The 23,302-nt window shown below is 34.1% G+C and overlaps 1 protein-coding gene across 1 annotated transcript in view; it reads left to right on the forward strand.

Annotated features, from left to right (window-relative positions):
- Nucleotides 1-23,302, forward strand: part of THOC1 (THO complex subunit 1) — a 50,363-nt gene that overhangs the window by 17,936 nt on the left and 9,125 nt on the right. The window contains exons 11-17 of the mRNA XM_081263164.1: nucleotides 1,281-1,412; nucleotides 15,998-16,098; nucleotides 17,276-17,342; nucleotides 17,541-17,591; nucleotides 17,686-17,756; nucleotides 18,273-18,368; nucleotides 19,082-19,147. Of these exons, the coding sequence (XP_081119290.1) occupies nucleotides 1,281-1,412; nucleotides 15,998-16,098; nucleotides 17,276-17,342; nucleotides 17,541-17,591; nucleotides 17,686-17,756; nucleotides 18,273-18,368; nucleotides 19,082-19,147 (584 nt within the window). The remainder of the gene's footprint in view (nucleotides 1-1,280; nucleotides 1,413-15,997; nucleotides 16,099-17,275; nucleotides 17,343-17,540; nucleotides 17,592-17,685; nucleotides 17,757-18,272; nucleotides 18,369-19,081; nucleotides 19,148-23,302) is intronic.

The raw sequence follows: 23,302 nt of genomic DNA on the forward strand, positions 1-23,302 counted from the left end.
TTGTAAATTAATATTTAAATTGCCGATTTTTGGAGTGGCTTAAAAGTGACTTGGGAATATAAAAGTTAGTAATGAAAATTTTGAAGGTTTTTTTTTGTATAATGATATTATCAACGTAAATTGTTTATTTCATTTTCAGAATACATTTGGTCTTTGCACAAAATTATTTTAGCTATCCTATTTAAAAAGGGGTCTTTAAACTACAGCCTAGGGCCAAATCAGCCAACTGCTTTAGAAACAAAGGTTTGTTGGAATGCAGCCATGACCACTCATTTATCTGTGGTGGTTTTTGCACTGTACTGGCAGAACTGAGTAGTTGCAACTGACACTATCATGGGCCACGAAGCCTATCCTAATTACTGTTCAGTCCTTTACAGAAAAGGTTTGCTAAAGATTAGTTGTCCTTTTTTGTTCTAATCAAAATCCAGGATATGAAGGTAGCTCTGAAAGTAGCACAGAGTGTGTTCTGTGTTTTGAATAGTTTTTTTAAAATAGTTTTCATTTTTTAATATAATTTAGAGGGGATAGTACCATCCAAATTCAGATTAAGTGGTTAGCGAGAAATTATTAAGGAATTGTCTTCTAGCTGGATAGAACTTGACATCATTGTTTTGTTTAGTTACAGTCTTAGCACAAGAAATGCTTGAGAATTTCCATAGCTGGTTAAACAATTAATTTCACTGGTAAATTTCTGTGTACAGTCAGCCCCTTCAGATCAGTAGGTTTCACATCTATGAATTCAACCAACTATAGATTGAAAATACTTGGGGGAAAATTGCACCTGTATTGAACACATACAGACTTTTTTCTTGTCATTACCTAAACAATATACTATAATGAATATTTTCATAGCATTTACATTGTATTAGGCATTATAAGAAATTTAGACATGATTTAAAGTATACAGGAAGTATTCATAGGTTATATGCAAATAGTTCACTATTTTATATAAGTAACTGGAGCATCCTGAGATTTGGTTACAGACCCATGAATGGATCCCAGGAGACTACTGTACTCTCAAAGCATCCTTTCTCTCAAACTGTAAGAAATCATATTTTTTCAGGAAGAGAAACTTCTTCGCTACTTTGACAGTATAGTGAGATCTCATACAAAATGGTCTTTACCATGATTTTGCTATCATAATTTTTCTTGTAGAGTGTGCCTGACATTATACATATATGGTTTACTGGAAATAAATTCTAAGTATTTTATACAGAAAAGCACTAGAAAATTTTTGATAACAATGCCCAATAAAACTAACTGATATTTTTACTTTTCAGTATTCTGAAGAAGTTTTAGCTGTTTTCAAGAGTTATAAATTAGATGATACTCAGGCCTCTAGGAAAAAGATGGAAGAATTGAAAACAGGAGGCGAACATGTGTATTTTGCAAAATTTTTAACAAGTGAAAAGGTATAAATCTTTTCTTTTTCACTGAAATAATTATAAATACTTTTGTTTTCTTTTTTTTTTCCTCCTCCTAGCTGATAGTCATTTTTAAGTTCTATAGAACTGTTTCTTATCTTGCTTTTAGTTAAAGCTGACAAATATTAGTTTAAAAGTCTCATTTCTGCCTTGGACACATAGGACTAATTTCAAAGCTGAAAGGGGTTCTCCATTAAGTCTGTTTTGTAGACTTATTTTAGAGTAAATGAAGCTTAATTGCTTTTAAGTGTATGCATTTTAAACCTTAAATTAGGATTTAATATGCATTTATGAAAATAATATTTTGTAATTAGTTTATCCTTAGGTACAAATAAGGGGTTTTAATGTTTCCTAATGTTTCTATTTAAACTTCTTAATGAGTAATTTTGTTCAAATACAATGCTAAGGGATTATGTAACTTTTTCTAGTCAAAATGCACATTGAGTTTATGTTTCAACTCACTCCCTTTGCTCCAAGCACATAGCAATGACAGGTAAAATATAAAAAAGAGAATGCCAAAAAGACACAGTGGGGCTTCCAGAAACAAGATAAGTATCGTCATGGACCAGAAATGCCAAGTAATGAGTGAAACTGAAGCTTTAGTCTATTGGACTCTATCTAAAGCAGGTGGTGGCACCAGGAATTTGACTGCAAACAGAGACCAGATGTGCTCAGTGTGAGACCAGGAACCAGAGCGAGATTCACTGCTGGAAGCTGGGGGCTGGGGTAGAATTTTATCTACTTTTGAAAAGAAATTAAGAAAAAATATTAGTAATCTTTTACCAAGGCCTATGGTCTTACAGGAAGTTATGGGCCTAAGGATAACAAAGATACACTTTTGTGTTCATCTGCTTGGTTGGTGACTGGATATATGAAACCTCCTGAAATTCTGCTCCAAAAAGTCATCATTAAAACTGTTTCCAGACTTGGGCCTGGAGCCTTGGTAGAAGCAAATGCAAAATCACTAGACAGGAGAGGTTGTACATAGGAAAAAGAAGCTAACAGAAGAAAAACTGCTCATTCAAAACTCGCTGATTATTTAGAATTTCAAAAATCTATAAAGAATCCAGTTGAAAGATCACCAGCAAAATCACCTGTTGGAATATGCATATATTTATTCCAGATGAAATATACAACCTGACCAAGACTTAATAAATGTTTTGGATACTCAGAGATAACTGATTTTCTTGTTCATTGAAAAAGAATAACAAATTGGGAAACAGAAACAGGCAGATGCAGTGAGACTATTGAAGATGACACCTAATTGGGAGCCTTGGAAATGAAAACTATAATCAAAGTACAACACAAAATTAAAGTATAGACTGGACACAGATGAAAAGAGAACTAGTGCATTGAAGATAGTGATGTTCTTATCCAGAATATAGCACAGTGTAACAGATTTTGTTTTTTAAGGAAAAGAGCAGTTAAACCTTGGAACAGAGTGAGAAATACCAACATTTGTCTAATAAGATTTCCAAAGAACAAAATGGAAGGAATGGCATAGAAATTATTGAAAAGAATTGAAGGAAGTTCAAGTCCCCAGATTAAAAATGTGCTACAATTAATCCAGCAGAAGAAAGAAAGATAAATCCATACTTCTGTATACCATGTTGTAACTGTAAGGAAATTAAAAAAAAAAAAAAACTGCCACTGAAAGAAAGAAAGATACACTGTAAAGGAACAGTTATTTGACTGTAGCAGATTTCTAATTTTTATCAGCCACCAACACTAGAAGACAGTGGAGAAATAAGTGCTAAGGAAAAAAAATAGCTATGATTCTAGAATTTCATACCCAGCTAAATGCCCTCCAGACTGGATGAGAAAAAGACATTTTTATTCAAAGACTGGGAAAACTTACCACTCAGCAGTCCTCATTTTCAAAATACTACTAAAAGATGCCCTTCAGGAAGAAGGAAATTGAACCCATAAGAAAGAAGTGGGATACAGAAAACAATGGTGAGCACAAAAATTGAAAAATGTGACAGTAAATTTACTATTGACTATAAAAACAAAAAAGTCATAACAATTGATTTTTAAAATTAATGTGGAACTTAATGACAATAGTAATAAGAGAAGGGAAAGCAGAAATACGTAGTGATTAAACTCACTGAAATTCATGTAATCTTCAGGAGGAGGAAAGGAATACTGAATAACTTAGGCTTTGAACATTTGTTAAGAGGGTAACTACCAAAAGAAAAACAACCTGTCACTCTGAAACAGCACAGAAATTAAAAAGAGGGCACGAGGAATATAGATTTATCTTATAAACCTAATAGATGGTAGTAAGGGAGGACAAAAGGAGCAGAAACTAGGGTAGAAATAAGTCTAACTGTATCAATAATAAAAAATTTAAACCGATTTATTTACCTAATAGGACAGATGATAAGATTGAATTTTAAACTCCAGCTCTGAAAAAAATAAAACTTTGCAAGTCAAAAATGTACACACAGCTAGGTGTGGTGATGCATGCCTAGTGGCTCAGGAGGCTGAGGAAGGATAATCGAAGGTTTGAAGCTAGCCTCAGCAATTTAGTGAGGCCCTAAGCAACTTAGTGAGACTTTTGTCTCAAAATAAAAAATATAAAAATGGTGTGGGGGTGTGGCTCAGTGGTTAAACGCCCTTGGGTTCAATCCCTGGTACACACACACAAACACACAGCTCTATTATTAATTTAATGAAACAAATCTATAAATTAAGTTAAATTAAGAACTCAAACTTGTTTTACCCTTAGTAGAAGAGGAAAAGAAAACCCTAAAACTCTTCTCCTTGCTTAACAAAGAACCTTCTCAAAGAAACTTACCTTTCAGAAAGCTGAAGTATTGGACTGGGGATACAGTTCAGCAGTAGAGTGCTTGCCTAGAGTGTGTGAGATTCTGGGTTCAATCCTCATCATTGGTAGAAAGGGGGGTAGGGTGCTGAGGGGGTAGGGTACCTGTAGCATTAAATAATATTATCAGTGCAAAAAAGTTACAAAACAGCCAAGAATTATGTACTTTGAAGAGTTACAAGTTACATTTCTTAGGACATACCAGCCAATTCAAAACTGTATGTCAAAAGATTTTTGTTGTAGTTACAGATAACATTTCTAAGAACATTTTAATGGTAGAAAACAGCAGGGTTGGTAGAGTGCTTGCCTCGCATGTACAAGGCCCTGGGTTCAATCCCCAACACCACAAAAAAAGAAAAAAACAGCAGGGTTAAATATTTCCAGAGACATCTCGATGTCAGGTTGCTGCTTTTGTGTCATTCTCATTCACTTTATGAGACCTAACTTTTCTAATAGTTGTACTTTTCTGAAGCTTTGTAAGGCAGGCTGTCACCAGCAATTAGGAAAGCATGACCTTTCAGGGATAAGCACTGGAATTCCATTAGTTAATACCATGAGGTGGGTAAAATGCAACTTTGAAAAACTTTAAACTTAAAATATGAAGGGGGAAGAAAAGCAGAGAGAATTGTACTAAAGAGAATATGAGGCATGTGTTTGGTTGTAGTTTGGCATTGCACGATTAGATCTTTCACTGCTTTAATAGAGCTTATGACCCCATCCAAGGGGATGTTATTATTCAGCATTGTATTTTGTTGTATGGATGCTGTCAAACTCTTCATGAGAGAGTTAGGAAATGATACATGGCACAGATGACACCTTTTTGGTTGGAAATGGGCCACTCATCTGCATCAGTGGTAGAGCTTCTCAGAGCTTTGATGAAAATGATTTGACTTGATTTTCTCTAACACAGTGTTATCTAGCACATCACTGTTCTATGGATGGCCACTGGGAAGTAGCAGAAACCTTATTGACATTCTCTTAGTGTGTCTTGAGGAGAAAAACCGAGTCTGTTGTTTATTATAGATTTCATAAGATTGTCATATGAGCTATGTAGGCAATCCATCCAACCACTTTAGTTGAATTAGTCTAAATTCTAGGGTTGGTTTATTTTTCATTCTAATTAAATTTTATTCTAACTAACTCTAATTATTTTTCATTCTAATTAAATGTTTGACTATTTTTGCTGAATCCAAATGAAGGACTTTACAAATGTTATCCTTTGAAGTCTTCTAAAAATCTTTTGCTGACAGTTGTGTCAGTTTTGGCATCTGGGTGTATTTCCACCCATCCTGAAATGGTAAATACAGTTACTGCAACCTCTCCATATGGTTGACAGTTTTTTATTTAAATAAAATTGACCTGAAATGGTCCTTGAGGCAAAATGCAAAAGCTGTCCTCTGTGGACCTGACAGAGCAGCTTCTTAAATATCATTAAACATATTGAGTTTAGAGCATAATTATCATTCTTAATTATTTTAGAATCTCTCATACAAGCAAGATATAAGAGTAAATTAGCAACAGCCATCTAGGAAAGACTGAAGACTTCTTAAGGTACAAAAGATCCCCTGCCAACGTAAGCTCTGATTTTGGAGCCTAATTTGGGAGAAAGATAAGAAAGAAAGCTGAAAAGCCTTGGCAGAAGAGACTGGTTGTTTGATAAGATAAAAGCAAAGAGAATAAAAACTAGTCCAAACTTGACATATATGTTATTAGTTACAGTAGCCATGGAGTTAAAAATTTTAACTCCTCTAGAAATGAGAACTCTCATCATTTTTTCAACCATTACATAGTCATGATTTACACAAAAGGAGAATGAAGTTGATATATTTATAAATGTTAAAAGATCTCTGACAAACTGGGCATGGGTGGCACATGCCTATAGTTGCCTCAGCTCAGGAGGCTTAAGCAGGAGGATTGCAAGTTCAAGGCCAGCCTTAGCAACTTAGTAAAACCCTGTTGATTGTTAGATAAATAAATAAATAAATAGGCCAGTGGGTGTAGCTCAGTGGTAAAGTCCCCATGGGTTTAGTCCTCAGTACTGAAGAGAAAAAGACCTTTGACAAGAAAATGTTCTCTGAGTAGTATGATAATTGCTAAAGCTGAGTTTTGGACAGAGTGTAGTGAGGGCAAAAAAACGTTATTTGACCCTTGAGAAGAGACAAAAAGAAAATTTGTTTTCTATTATACACAAGTGTTTATTAACTTTAAATATGCTTTGATGTCTGTTTTAATAGATTAAACAATGTTTAATAGCAATGTTATTTAAAGCTGTTAGTTCTATTTTTAAAGGAATTCTATCAAGCATGTATAATATGGATACATTAACAGATTTCCTCACTTTAATTTGAATTTTATGAAGAATAATTGTATATAAACATAATGGCCAAAGATACTTAGATTAAAAGCTTATATTAATAATAGTTAAGTGCTTTTTGTTTTTCTATATCTAAATTTTATATATCTATAAAATTTATCTAATTTTTCTATATCTATATTTTGATTTCTTTAAGATTGCAGATTTTTATTTATTTTGGGGGGTGTGGGTACTGGAGATTGAACCTAGGGATGTTTTACCACTGAGGTACATCCTCAGTCTTTTTTATTTTGAGATTGGATCTCACTAAATTGCTGAGGCTGACCTCAAACTTAATATCCTCCTGCCTCAGCCTCCCAAATAGCTGAGATTACAGGCATGTAAATTTTCATTTATTTTACTAAGGAATATTATAGTCCTCTAAGTCTCCTTAAAAATATTAGTACAGCAGGGCTGGGGTTATGGCTCAGGGGTAGAGCGCTTGCCTAGCATGTGTGAGGCACTGGGTTCAATCCCCAGCACCACATAAAAATAAATAAAAACAAAATAAAGATTTGTGTTCTATTGTTCTAAAAACAATTTTTTAAATATTAGTACAGAAGGTTTCTTAAAACCTTTTAATTTGTGACTTTGCTACCTTTTATTAAAGAAAAAGATGGAGACATGATGGTTTCTTCCCTTAATGGACTTTTTTTTCTCTTCATCAGAGACAAGAGTTGAATAAGATACAAGGAATGTACCTATTACCAATTGAAAATCATTTTATAGTTTAGTCCTATAAAACCTAATTTAGTATTTAATTCATTTTTGAAAGTTAAAAGTTTAAATCATTCTCTGTTTTGGAGGGTTTTTTTGTTTGTTTGTTTTTTGGTACTGGGATTGACCCCAGAGAGGCTTAGCGACTGAGCTATATCCCCAGCCCTTTTTATTTTTTACTCTGAGACAGGGCCTTGCCAAGTTGGTGACGCAGGTCTCGAACTTGCAGTTCTCCTATGTCAGCCTCCCAGAACACTGCAATTACAGATATGCACCACTGTGCCCCAACATAGTTCTCTTTTGTAAACATACTGACTGTCCAGCCTGCATTTTCTTCTGATCTGAAGAGATAATGGGCACGTTCAAAGCATTTGGAGTTTGTGGTTGATTTCTTGTCTGAGGAGATTTTTTTAACACCTCTATCCAGGATTACAGAAATACTTAGTGATGCTTTTTAAACAATTTGAAAAGGAAATCCAGCACATTTGAGTTTTATACTTTTCTAAAAATTTCTCAAACATCACACAGATTGTCATTTATATAGATGCTCCGAGCTTCTCATTCACCAGATTGCCATCGGTATATTTGTCTTCCAGAAGGTAGTTTTCTTTTTAATGTGTTTTACATCTTAGAAGCTTATCTATTCCTAGTTCATTTGCAGTGCATAGCTGAGCTCTGTAATTCCACTGGTTTGCACTAAAAAGGAAGAGAAACATACTTAGAACCTTAAAATTTATGTGGAAAAGAAAATGCAAGAGAAATTCAATAAATGCGATATAAAGCATGTGATAATTTGCATCTACAAGAAATATATACCTAAGAAGTTATTAAAAAATTGAAATAGCAGGTGGGAAAGAGCCATGCCAAGCTAATTAATACTATTTAAAAAGAGAGCTACCTAAATACCAAAGAATGTATAGCAAAAAGCATAAATAGAATTAAAAAGCTACATAATAAAAAAATGCATGACCAAGAAGATATAGTGAATTTATATATACTTTAAAAATATATCCTGAAAGCATATTAAGCAAAAAGCTGTAAAGTTATGAGACACTGACATTCACAGTTTTAGTAGGATGTCTTAAGGGCTTCCATCACAAACTAATGAATCAGGGATACTAAAAATTAGTTTGGTATATCAAAGATTTACACAATAAAAGTAATAAGTGTGATATAGTATATGTGGAAACCTATACAAAAGCAATTAGAGTTAACACTTTCTTTTTGTATATATGGAATTTTCACAAAATTTGACTATGGACTAGGTTATAAAGGAAGTTTCAGCAAATTTTAAAGATAACAAAGCATATGAGACATATTCTTTGGCCACAGTGTAACTTAAATTAGAACTTAAAATTAAGGCTATTAAAAAATAGTTTAAAAGAGACAAATATGGAAACAAAACTATTCCCTAGGAATTAACTCAATATAAACTCTGAATCTATTATAAATGTTTACCAAAATTATAAGTACAGGAAAGTATTATACATCAGATATGAGGGTTACAAATAAAGTGAAATATAAAGGGGAAATTATTTCATGAAGGAGTGACAAATCAGGTATTCAAATCAAGGCACTAGATGGTGCAGTTAAGTGCATGCAACAGCCACCAAATGAGGGGATTCTATCCAGCAAGATCCTGTTCCAAGAATAACCTATGAAATCTGATAAGTTACTTTAAAAAATGACTCCTTGTTTTTTAAATGTTTCCACATTTTTGCTTGTGGAAAGACTGTTTTCATTCGTATGTTATATTTGAATAAAGAATTTAAATGGAATTATGTATAAATTATATAAAATGATTACCTTTGGTGTTGACAGGTTTAAACTTGACTCCTTAAGGAACAGCCATAATCTTCCAAATGATTGTATTAATTACTGACTGTCCTTAGTCCATTTATTTACTTATTTTTATGTGGTGCCTAGGATCGAACCCAGGGCCTCACGCATGCTGGGCAAGCACTCTATCACTAAGCCACAATCCCAGCCCCCTTGCTTTAATTCTTAAGCATAAGTGAACATGATATAAAAATATATACTGAATTACTTGTGAAGAATGCCTTTAAAGCTATTTTAAATGTGTTTTTATATGTAAGACATTACTTATTAAGAAATTGGTTATATTATGCTTACGGTTTTAATCTGGTGGTAAAGGTATTCTTAAGAATTTGTAAGTACTTCAGATTTTCAAAACTGAATGAGAGAGAAAAATTGTATGACCATCCTGCTGTTCCTTTAGTGCAATACTGTAAAACTCTGAAGTTTAAAAGAAACTAAGAGAAAGGACAGAATAAACCTCAAGAAAATAAAACAATATCATAATAAGAGCATAAATTAATGATAGAACAAAGAAACTATAAAATGTATCACCAAACTCATATAGAAAACTTGAACAAGTGAATAATCATTAAAGAATAATTGTAAAAATGGCTTTTTTTTTTTTTTTTTTTTTTTTTTTGATACCTGGGATTGAACCCAGGGGCACTTAACCACTGAGCCACACCCCCACTCCCCCCACCCTTTTTTTTTTTTTTTTTTGTATTTTATGTAGAGACAGGGTCTCACTGAGTTGCTTAGGGCATTGCTAAGTTGCCAAGGCTGGCTTTGAACTCACGATCCTCCTGCCTCAGCCTCCTGAGCCACTGGGATTATAGGCATGTACCACTGTGCCCAGCTAAAATGGCACCTTTTAAATGATACCAGGCCCAGAAGTTTTTAGGCACATATTATCAGCACTTCAAAGAATAAGTAACTCTTATTATATATTAAAATTTTCAGAAATTTGAAAAACAAGAGAAATGACCTAGTTTATTTAATGATTTTAACTTTTAAAACCCCAATAAGGACCAAATAAGAAAAAAGTGTACATGTCAACCCATTTATAGAGTGAAGAAAGGAAGTTTTTTAAAACTCAACAAATCAAGTGAAGTAGTTGGGTTTTTGTGTTTTGTTCAAATGGGACTACAGAGATTTATCCTAAGACTATGAAGTTTGGGTTCAGTATTAGAAAGATCACTGTGATACCAAATTAACAAAAAATTAAAGATTTTAAAGGGCTATATGATAATCTCAGTTAAAAGCCAAGGAAATTGAATAAAATCTAACATTCATGACACAACTAAGAAGTGGAAGGGAATTTTCTTGAAGTTGATAATGAGATTGATTAAAAACCTTATGGCAAACATCATACATAATAATGAACATTTTTTAAATGTTTCCACTAAATTCAAGAACAAGAGATGGAGATTTACTAATCATATTTCTGTTCAGCACTTTATACTGGAGGACCTAGCCATTTTAATAAGAAAAATCAAGAAAGAAATAAAAGTTGTAAGGATTGGACTTAAACATGTAAGGATTTGAAAGGAAAAAAACCAAACTGTCCCTATTTGAAGACAATGTAATTGTCTACAGAGAAAATTCAAGAGAACCAACAAACTGTAATGACTAACAAGACTTGGGCAAGGTTACAAGAGAAAAATCAGTACTATTCCTATAAAACAGTAATCACTTACAAAAATGTTATTCAAAAGAGCAGTGAAAGCCAATACCTAAAAGTAATCTTCATAGAGAAATCAGAAAGATGGAAAGATATAACTACATTTGTATATAGAAATGCTGCTTTTCCCCGATTTATCCATAAACTCAATGTATTTTGGATCACTACCCAAAGGGATTTCCCCAGGGAATTCAGGAAGTTGATCTTAAAAGTTTTCATGGAGAAGCAAAGAGCCAAGAGTAAGAAAAAGTTGAATAAGGTGGGAACACATGCCCTGTCATTTTAAGGCCCATAAAGCAATAGTTAATTAAGACAATAAGGTAATTATTCAGAGCTATAAATAAGAAAAAATAAAACTGGAACAGTAGAAAGCCCATATTATAGAAAAACTTGATACACAAAAGAGATAATATTATAAATGAATGAAGAAAGGATGAATAATGTTGCTTGACAACTCATTATTCTTCAGGAAAAATTCAGTCCATAACTTAATATATGCACGAAGACCAATTCCAGGTTACTTGATGTCTGAATGAGAGAAACAAATATTTATTAGGAAATATGAAACGTGCAAGTTTAGAGTAGGGAAATACTTCTTGAGCTACAAAAAGCACAGATCATAGGGAGAAGATCAATTTAATATTCAAGAGTATAAAATACCATATAGAGTGCAGATAGCCAGACAAGGGGGAGAGATTTGCCACCTAAATAACTGAAAAAGATTAATATTCATAATAGCCCATTGATAAACAGAATACAACCAAATGGAAAACTGGAAAGATATGAATAAGCAATTTACAGGTATAAAAATTATTTGAATAACTAATAAGCTTATGAGAGATGCTAAACTTCTGTAGTGGAAATAAATAATTAGATAATCATTTCAAACTTACCAAATTGGCAACCATTAAAAACAGCCTAATAATCAGTGCTATTGGCAAAGTTATAGGAAAATGAGATCTTTAATCTGCTGTTGAAGTGTAAATTGAGTCAAACATTTGCATAGCAACTTCATAATAACTAGTGAAGTTAAAACTTTTGTTCCTAGTTAACAACCACTTGAGAATCAAACACATACACAAAGAAATACATAAAACTCACTACCATTGTAGGTAAATGATGTGTTTGTAACTGAAAACTTTGGAACAACCTAAATGTTCATAGCAGGAGACTAGGTAATAAATTTATACATTTCAGTGCTATAAAGTACTGAAAATGGGTGAACTAGAACAGTAATTGGCAAATCTGACTTATTTGTAAATAAGTCTTTTTGAAACATGATTTTGCTCATCATTTACATATTGTGCCTGCTTTTGCACTGTGAGCAGAGGTGAATAGTTGTGACAGAAACCATACAGTCCACAAAAGTTAAACCATTTACTAATTGATCTTTAATGGAAAAAACTTGCTAATCCCTGAACTAGAGCTATATGTATTAATGTGATTAAATTTCAAACCTAATATTGTGGAAACAGCAAATTGTAGTATCACAGATGTAGTATAGAGTTTGAAAACGTGCAAAATACACTTATATATTTTTATAGATGCTAACATCTGTATACCTAATATAAAATATGCATAAGAATCCTAACCACCAAATACATGATGTAGTGGTTACCATAGTAGAGGAAGGGAGGGAAATATTAAGCAGGGAGGTTATAGAGTGTCGATGGTTTCTGTAATCTCTTTCTTAAACGAATGAGCAACAAGTAAAATGTTAAGTTTTGATATCTAACTGGGTAATGGTATATGAGTGTTGAATTACTTAACTATATCTTTTATCGAGCATTTGAAATATTTGAAACCTTTTCAACATTTTATAATTTTAAAAAATTAAGTGATTTCAGATGATACATTAATGATAGCAGATTTTAATATGAAATGCTCTAAATATTTTTCTGGCATAGATTTTTAAAGTATTTTGTGTTAGATTGATAGAAATGGGAGATTTCATACTTGGCTTTAATTTGACCAGGAGTATTGTTTACATGTAAAATTGACAAACTGTAAGAATGACCAAAACTAATAGCATAGGCCTTTTTAGGCTTAGAATAATATCAGGAAGGCTGAGGCCTGAGCTAAGACATGCAAGACCTGTGATTTAGTGTCTTTTCTGATCCGTGATTTTTAATCCACTGTTTCCATCAAGAAAAAGTATCTTCCAAAATGAAATATAAATGTGGTAGAGGGGACTTCAAGACAAAGATAGACAGTAAACAGTGCCTAGTCACTTTGGTTCATCTCCTCAAGCCAAGGAGTTCACATCTTCCCTCCAGACTACTGAACTGCTTAGGTTCTTCAGTTGGGCCAGTGTTGCCCTTGCCTTGGCATCTGTTTTCTCCTTCCTCTTGTTTCTTTCTTCCCACATACACTCCAGCTTTAGGTTTGCTGCTACTGTTTGTAGTTTAGATGCTGTCTCCTCCAGGAAGCCTTCCTAGTGATGCCTATCATTGAATGAACCCTGTAGGAGAACAGGCTTTGTGAGCAGAATTGATGTATTTTATTTTGTTCATGAAATTTGATCAATTGAACATTCAAGTGGAAATTTGATCAACTGAACATTCAAGTAGAGGTGTAGCTTATTAAGTATACTAATCTGGAAGGGGATCTAGGTTGAGATATAGATTTTATAATTCAAAGTGGTAATTAAAGCTGTAGAGTACATGAGATCAGTGAGGGAGGAGAGTGTAGATCAGAAAGAGAAGAAAGAAAGCATTAAACCAAAGAAGAAAACTGGCATTTAATGGAGAAGGAAAGGAGGAGAGTCTCAAGAGAAGACAACTGTGAACAGTAGCCAGTGAGAGCAGAGGAAAAAAATAGAAAATCATGAACTCAATGGAAGCCAAGCATACCCAGTAGGATGAGGACTGTAAGTGAAATAAGTCATTGGTGATCTTGACAGAAACACTTTCAGGGGATGGGGAGCAGGTTGGAAATAGTGTAGCTGTTTTTTGTTTTGTTTCGTTTTGTTTTTCAAGAAGGTTTTCTGTTAAAAGGAGGGCACAGTGAAAATGTGGGTATCCTGGAAGCTATTTAATGAAAAGGAGTCCTTGGAACGGATGGGCAGGAAATACATCAAGCACGGTAGTTTACAATGATGGAACTCAGTTCTTACCATTGGAATGAAGGGATTGCCTTAGCCATGAAGATGTGACAGAAAGAAATGAGGGAACAAAGGTGTGGTTATAGTAGATATGTAGTTTTGGAGCCAAGAAATTAAATAACTCAATTTAATGAATTTTTCTACTCATTGAAAGCAGAAGTTGTTATCTACTAAAAGATGAAGGGTAGTAAGTGTTTTTGGTAACTAGAATGATTTAAAATAGTTGCCGTGAAAAACGAGAGAGAATAGCCTTATAGAATAAAGACAGACTCTGAGGAGAGACAAGACGTTGAAGTTGGAGACAACAGAGCAGCAGCACTTTCTGCAGAGTGACATGATATGGTATCTTCTTCTCTCAGGCTCCTTCCCTTAGGGTTAGTATAGAGAAGGTGACCCACAGTCGGTTTATCCAAGTTTGTTGTGTGCTCAGCAGATGTCACTGAAGAACTGTGGGATAGGAATGTTGAGGAAGTTGGCAGGAAATGGTGAAGAAAGAAATCATGAAGTTTTGGCACACTAACATCTCACAGCCAGATCTGGCCACTGATTGTTTTTCTTTCTTTTTGTATGTTTTATATGTTTATATATATAATATGCTTCTTGGCCCAGAAAGCATAAAAATAGTTACTATTTAGCCCTTTAGGAATAATTATCTACACTAAAATTGCATTATAATAAAAATTGGATGAGGAACTGGGGTTGTAGCTCAGTGGTAGAGTACTTGCCTAGCATATGTAAGGCACTGGGTTCGATTCTCAGCACCACATAAAAATAAATAAAGGTATTTAAAAAAAATAGGATGGGACTTACAGATAGGGAATAGCTCAATGGACTTAGGTCTCAATAAGATATATTGTGAGCTACTGAGTGAAAGAGATGGGAAGGACAGGAAGTTGTAATGAGACAGGATCGTGAGATCAAGATTTTAGAGCTGGGGCAGCTGTGAGTGATGACCAGGTCTAACTTGTGGCCTGTCAGTGGGGTTGAGGGTTGAGGTCCAGGAACTAAAAACCAGTCTTGAAGAGAGTAAAGTCACCCAGGATTAGAAAGAAAGGAAAGCTGATGGCACACCATTCACATTTGCCTGTTTGGGATGGAAGAGTCAATATGATAAACAACAAACAAATTCAGTTCCTAAAGTGAGGGAAAGCTGATTAGAAGGCTGATCATACACACACACACACACACACACACACACACACACACACACACGTTGTTGTTGTTGAAGACATGGGCTAGTAAGTAAAAGGCTAGTACATGATGGGCTGCATTAACAGATGGAAACATACCATGTGAAGCTTAGCCAGTGAATGGGAGACATTGAACTGGAAAACAGTCACTCAGGCTTTCAGCTGTCTTCTGGTTATTCATTGTTACTGTGGGTCAGAAAGGCAGAATTGACGTGATTTTCTAGATAGTCTTCAGCTTCCTTCAGTGCCGTAAGGACATAATCAGAATAACTTTTCTTCACCACTGGAGGTAATTTTTGCAGTAGAACCAGCTAGATGGCAGGGTTGTTGAAGAAGAGTTTCCTCATTAATGACCTTCAAGTCCTTTCTGGTCTGCATTCTGTGAAAATCCAAGTATGAAGCAATTTTGTCTAAAATCTAAGAAAGCCCATTTAATCCACAGATGATTTTCACCTCTAATTCCTTCCTGCTTATGACTGAGTACCGCCTCTGGTTTAGGTACTTTGTAGGGCTGCAAAAATGAATGGTGCCCTTGATATTATGCTGTTTACCTATATAGGCCTCCCCTTTAGCCATTATTTCTTATATGTGCAGCCATTCTTTTACTTTATATTTCTGCCATATTTTATCCTGATGTCAGGGTCACCAATAGAATATTGTTATTCACCAGCATGAGTCTCTCATAGCATAAAATGATCAAGTAATCTAAATGAAACTTTGTTATGTCTTGGGCTTATGCAGTAACACCTCACACAAACTGAGTTCACAAGAAATATTTTTAATTGAATTGGAATCTTCCATTTCTATAGTCACAAAGCCTATACTTTTGGGAAAAAACTTGATTTTAATGTGTTGTTTTGTGTGTGTGCTTGTTTTTTGAGTAGTTGATGGATTTACAACTGAGTGACAGTAACTTTCGACGACATATCCTGTTGCAGTATCTCATTTTATTCCAGTATCTCAAGGGACAGGTCAAATTCAAAAGGTAAGTTTATAAGGGTAGTAAAGGATTTATAAAAAAGCAGCTTAGAAAAGAACCTGCTTATAGTATTTTTCATATGTGTTGTGCCCTATGCATGAAGGCTATATCCCTTAAACATGTCTGTTGCAGCAGATATACAACCAGTTGGGAGCTTTTATATGTAGGATATTCTTTTGAAGAATAGGTACTAAATATATCTGCTGTTCATGTAGTCTCTTGTGCCAAGTTTCATGCCTTCACAGGAGGTTTTAGAAGGTAGAGGTCTCTCTCTAGACTTCCAAGTCTCCCTCTCTCTCAGAACTCAGAACTCGTCCCAAGCTAATTTGCAATCTAAGCCAGGAAGACCTCTCTCACATTAGACCCGAAAGAAACAAAGTCTTGAAGCAAAGACGAGTTCCAATTTCTTTGGGGTTTCACAAAGCCTCATAAGGATTTCTCCTGTCTAAAGCCCTTCATCCAGGGCAGACTATTTCCTCTTGTTCTGTTTGTAACTGAAGTGGAACCCACTTGTTAAATATACAAAGCAGTGTGGTATTCATTGCATAAAAGACGTGACATCACTTGCTAGCTTCAGTGCAGCACTTTCAGAATTGTAATTTTAAGGTCACACATAGTAGATACTCAAAAATATTATTTCTTACCCTTCTATTTTGGAGGCTTGATATAATATAGAAAGATCAAGGGTTTGGGGTCAGGTCTAGGTTTTAATTCAAGCTTTGGTGCAAGCACTCAATCAATATTACTTAGATGACTATAGAGCACCTTGTGTACAGTAAGAGCTCAGTAAATGGCAGTTGTTAACAATTTGTGTTTGCCTGAAATCTTTTCTAAGGTTTTCTGTCTTTTATTCATTTTATTTTGAGTTAATTTGAAATGGCATGCCTACATGAATGTCCATCATATGTAGGATTACGTTATATTGCCTCAGGTTTTCTAATCCGATCTGTTAATGTTATTCTTTCTTATATACCTTCATGTCTTCAATTCTAGTCCTCTTGAGGCTGAAGTGTAAGAATTTTCTCTTATGTCACTTCTTATTTTTATAATTTTTGACACTGTTTACAATATGATTAAATGAGTACACACCATGTTTTTTTTTTCCAAGACCATAAACAAGACTAAAATTGGATATATACTTTGCTATATAACTCAAGCATGCTTTTATTGTTTTGTTCCCTAGTTCAAACTATGTTTTAACTGATGAGCAATCACTCTGGATTGAAGATACTACAAAATCAGTCTATCAAGTAAGTCCAACACGCAAAAAACTCATGATTGAAAAAAATGGAAATTTAGAATTTTCTTTGTTTCAGCCCCAAATAGGAAAATAAGGATAAAGTTAAGCTCAGGTACAAGACCACAAACACTTCTTGGTTCTCTGCCTACAAACCACTTCTCTGATGCAGAAAGTTGTTGAAAGCTTAGTATATTCTTTCTAATCACAGCTACTATCTGAAAACCCCCCCGATGGAGAAAGATTTTCAAAGATGGTAGAGGTATGTGTTTTATATTTATATAGGATTTTTTTTTGCGCCAAATATGATTTCAAATGATTCTATTACATAAATATAATTTCCTTGTTTTTCCCAGCATATTTTAAACACTGAAGAAAATTGGAACTCATGGAAAAATGAAGGCTGCCCAAGTTTTGTGAAAGAAAGGTAAATATATATATATATATATATATATATATATATATACACTCAAGAATTATGAGAAAGGCATTTGAAAGAATTGTAGTATATCATGTAAGGTAGGTATATATGTATTTCATATAAAAATATAAGTTAAACTCTATAGATAGAATACAGTCTATTTTGCTTTATTTCTTAAATTCTCAGAACAAATTGATCTTCATTAAATATGAAAAAATGCCATATGTATCTCCTTCTTGTAATTTGTCCTGTTGCATGGCATTTTTGTTGTGTCTGATGAATGTGTTCTATCATAACACAAATTTTCATTTTGTTTAGAAGAAAAACGACTTAATTTTCTTGTGTGTGTGTGTGTGTGTGTGTGTGTGTGTTGCTTGCAATTGAACACAGGGCCTTGTGCATACTAGGCAAGCACTCTACTCCTGAGGCAAACTCTCAGTCCTAAATTTCCTTTTACGTTAGAGTTCCACTTCTACCATCTAATTGTAATTCCAAAAATAGTGTATGTTTTCTTCATCGTAGAACAACAGATACCAAGCCCATGAGAGTGGTACGGAAAAGAACAGCCCCAGAGGACTTTCTAGGGAAAGGACCCAATAAGAAAATTCTGATGGGAAAGTAGGTTAATTTGTTTTCACATATGGAGTATTCTTTTTTATTTTTTATTTTTTTTTTTTTTTTTTTTTTTGTGTGTGTGTGTGTGGTGCTGGAGATTGAATCCAGGGCCTCGTGCATGCCTTGTGCATGCAAAGCAAGCATTCTACCAACTGAGCTATATCCCCAGCCCATGGAGTGTTCTTAATTATTTTTATATTTTGAAAATATTATTACAAGAACTTTCCAATTTGTTGCATCCAAATATAATATGAATTTAGTCATGTAGATGACTAAAGCAAACCAGACCCTGTCATTCTGTAGAATAACCATTATGTGTGTGTTCACGTACTAGCTAAGCCTTTATTTTGTCTCCATCTTCCAAACTTCTTGGCTCTAGACCATGCCATTATTTCCCTGTCACAGAAAATAGAATTGTTTGGATGAATGCAGCTCATTTCTAGTTGTTGCAAAAAACCTGAATACTTGAGTTCTCTTATCTTCCAGTTAACTAGTCATTGCTTTTCATTGTGCTTGAATATTTTCAGAAAAAAATGATTATATGATTATCATTAAATATGTTAAATCCATATTTAAAATTTGTTAAATACCCCAAATTTATGGAGGAGTAACTCATACTCTCACCCAAATATGCACTGTTTACATTGTGTTGTTTTTATGATTAGTTTTAACACATATGAGGATGGTATCCATAAAAAATTATGTTTGTTTCGTAGTGAGGAGTTAACAAGGCTTTGGAATCTCTGTCCTGATAACATGGAAGCCTGTAAGTCAGAGACAAGGTAAGTTTAACATTTTCAAATGTTACTTTTTTGAAACATTGAGTAGAACGAAGCCTTTTCTCAACTATGATTACAGCTCAGTAGAAATTTAAGTTTGTTTTGTGGTTGACTTTTAATATAACAGAATGTGGCTTCCTGCTATAAAACACCTAAAAATGCTGATAAAATAATTTTAGGAATCACAAAATAAATATGACAGAAGAAATTGAAGCAAAAACGAGGGGTTAAGCAACTCAGTGAGACCCTGTCTCTAAATAAAATACAAACTAGGACTGGGGATGTGCCTTAGTGGTCAAGTGCCCCTGAGTTCAACCTCCAGTACCACAAAAAAAAAAAAAGAAAAAAGGAGGACTGGGCATGTCGCTCAATGGTAGAGTGCCTCCAGGTTCAATCCCCAGTACCACAAACATACAAAAAATGGTGGAACTAATATACTCGATTTAAAGGTAATATGTAAGACAGGAAGGAAAAATCAGAATTAAAGAATTACAGATCAAAATAAGAAATAATGAATAACTAAACACCAGAAGAGTAACGAAACCTATAAATTGATGTGGTAACATTGAGCTGGGGAGCAGTGCAGTAATTTCCAGTTCAGGAAAACAGGGAACTTGGGTCATCACAACAGATTAAGAAGATGAGGCCTTAGGCCTGCACAAATTCGTAAGCAAGTGTTCTTGGAGTAAAGCTGAGAATGTGGAAGCTTATGTCATCTGGAAATGAAGAGTGGAGTAAAGGGGAAAACATGCTTATTGGTACAGGAAACTGAAGTTTGTCTTTTTCTAATGGGGCGTGTATGAAAAGGAAAGGTATTCTCTGAGAAATAAAAATGACAAGCCTGCTGTCATGTAGTCTTATACAACAACAGCATAAAGGAATATCCCTAAGCTTAGACATTGAGCTATGTAAACTCTATCTGGAAGTCGTCATGCAATCAGAAAAACCAAGCCACACAAGATTTCCCATGGATAGAAGTCTAAAGGTAAGTTCACCATCCAAATTTATAAACTTTGAAGGAAGCAATTCACCGTGAGGAAGAATAGACACATAGAAAAAGCAAACGTGAATTAGCCACTTCTGATTTTTTTTAAAAATCAAGAACAGATAAAAACTGTAAAATAAATATATTTCAGATAATTAAGGACAGATAATGGGAAGTTGAAACAAAAGGAAGGATCATGACACTATAAAAAAGGACAAGGCAAATTTGAAAAAGCAAGGAGTACTTAACAGAAGTAAGAAAATACGAGTTAAGAACTGACTGAGTCGGTCCAACAAACATCTAATGACAGAAAAGATAATGACTGAGAATAGGCATGAATACTTAATTCAAGAGGGAAAGGCCTTAAGCAAGATAAACTGAATAAATCCCTGTCTCAATGCATGAAAATAAAGTAATCAGAAAAAAAAAAAGACAACCTGTAAAAGAACAAACTTAAGCTAACCTCTGGCTTTGAGAACACAAGATAATTAAAAGACAGTGGGATGAGAGAATTCTATAACAAGCTAAACAATTGTATACAGTTGAGTGATTGAAAAATAGTTATTTTCAGAATATTATCATTGTTCCTACTAAAAAAATCTATCATAGAACCAGGCATATGATTCACATCTGTAATCCTTGCAGCTTGGGAGGCTAAGACAGAATGATCAAAAGTTCAAAGACAATCTCAGCAGCTTAGTGAGACAGAGTCTTAAAAAGGGCTGAGCATGTGGCTCAGTGATTAAGTGTCTCTGGGTTCAATCCCTGGTACCCAAAAAAAGCTATCAGAGCAAATACATTGAGGATTTAAGAAGATAATTAACAGGCTTGGTCTTACCAGAGATTAAAATTAAACATGAATAACAAAATGTTATAAAAGTTTCTAGAAATTTTTTTAAACACTTCCAAATAGCCCCTGAATCAAAGAAGAAATGAGCCATGTGAAAAAGTTCACAGCTTTTTCCCACCTGCTCAGGAGGCTGAGGCAGGAGGATAGCTTGAGGCCAGCCAACAACATAGTGAGACCTTGTCTCCAAGGGAAAGGAAGGGAGAGTTATGATGAAAATTTGAAAACATAACTAAATGATAATGAAAATACTGTATTTTCAGACTTTGGATCTAACATAATAAAACACAAGAGGAAATTTAGAGCCTTAAATCGTGTTTTTTGTTTTTGTTTTTTGGTCCAGGGATCTAACCCAAGGGCGCATAACCACTGAGCCACATCCACAGCACTTTTTATATTTTAGAGACAGGGTCTCGCAGAGTTGCTTAGGGCTTCACTAAGTTGCTGAAGATGGTTTTGAAATCATGATCCTCCTGCCTTAGCCTCCCAGGCTGCAGTGATTACAGGCATACTCCACTGCACCTGGCATGTTCATGGTTTTTAAAAAGAACCTGAAAACTGAGCTAAGCAAGAATCCAGCACTAGAACAGAGTAAATCCAAAGTAGAAAGTAAAATGATTAGAAATTATTAAGATAGCAAATAGAAGATCAACAAAACCGAAAGATATTTTTGAGGGAAATAAACTTCTAGCAAGATTAATGAATAAAATTAGATTCCTGCCAAATCTATGAGAATAAGTCAACCCATTAGAAGTAGTAAAGGAATACTGTGGGAAATAGCAACCTTAATAAATCTCTGAAAAGATTCCCAACTTCACTAGTAACTGGAAGTACACTCATTAGCAATTTCATAGCCAAGAGATTCAATAACTTTAAATACTAAAATTTTCTAAAAATCATAGATGAAAGTAATTTATCATTTCTGCTGTTTGGAGTCTAAATGGTAAAGCCACTTGGAAAGACAACTAGCAATATTTGAAAGTTAAAGTGTACACCCTAAGATGTAGCTCTTCCAATGCTAGCTAGGTATATTAATAGTGTTTTTTACTTCACATTGAGAATCATTGGTTACTTGTGAAGTCAATTTACTGATTTCCACCATTTTTTTTAATGAAAGAGAAAACATTCTTTTATGTTAGCTTTATTCATATATGATACACATACTTGTGTATACTATATGTATATTGGGTGATGACATAAAATAAATTTCCTACTGTAGATTGCAGTAGAAGTTTGAAAGCCTTGGTGCCTGAAGAAAACTAAGTTTATCCACATGTGGAGACATGTACAAGAATGTTTGCATAGAATTGTTGAGAAAGTAAGAAAACCAGCAAAATACCTATCAGTAGGTCAAGAGTAACTTGTGGCATGTTCATAAAGTGGAATACTATATACCTAGTAACAAAATTGATGAATGAGAACTGCCTTGACTCGGTCATACTTCATACTTTAGAAAAATCAAGGTGTTTAAGAACACAAGCAGGGTTCCATCACTTGAAAGTTTGAAAAGACTCAAAATATATATTTGAGTTTTTCCATTTTATTTTAAAGCACACCAAATTCTGAATAATGGCTACCTCTGGGGTGAGGGAATGAAATTATGGAGGAAGCACAGGAAGCCTCAGTTGTATTTGTAGAATTTTAAAAATCTGAAGCAAATATGGCAAAAGCCTGGGTTATACATGCAGACATGTTTGTTACATTAGTCTTGACTGTTTGAAGTATATAATTTGAAAACTAGCAGACGGTTCCAAAATATTTGTGAATGATACTCAGCTCTGGTTGAGTACTATTGTGGATCTTCCATTTTGTCTTGTGTTTCATGTAAAAGAAAAGTGATGATACATGTCAGCTTAGGAACCAACTTCCTCACCAAGACTCCTAAAGCACAAGTAGTAAAATCAAGAATCAATAAATGGGATGGTATCAAATAAAAAACTTCTTCACAGTCAAGGAAACAATAGCCTGAAGGGAGAGCCTACAGAATGGGGGAACGTCTTTGCTACCTGCACCTCAGATAGAGCATTAATCTCCAAAATATATAAAGAACTCAAAAAACTTAACACACACACACAAAAAAGAAAAAACAGATAATCAATCAATGGACTAAGGAACTGAACCGATACTTCACAGAATTATGATGATCAATAAATATATGAAGAAATGTTCAACATCTCTAGCTAATAGAGAAATGCAAATTAAAACTATATACTGAGATTCCATCTCACTCCAGACAGAATGGCAATTATCAAGAATACAAGTAACAAAAAATGTTGGTGAGGATGTGGGGAAAAGGGTACACTCATACATTGCTAGTGGGACTGCA

This window comes from Spermophilus citellus (genome assembly GCF_964194105.1).
Source record: "Spermophilus citellus genome assembly, chromosome: 12".
Lineage (NCBI taxonomy): Eukaryota > Metazoa > Chordata > Mammalia > Rodentia > Sciuridae > Spermophilus > Spermophilus citellus.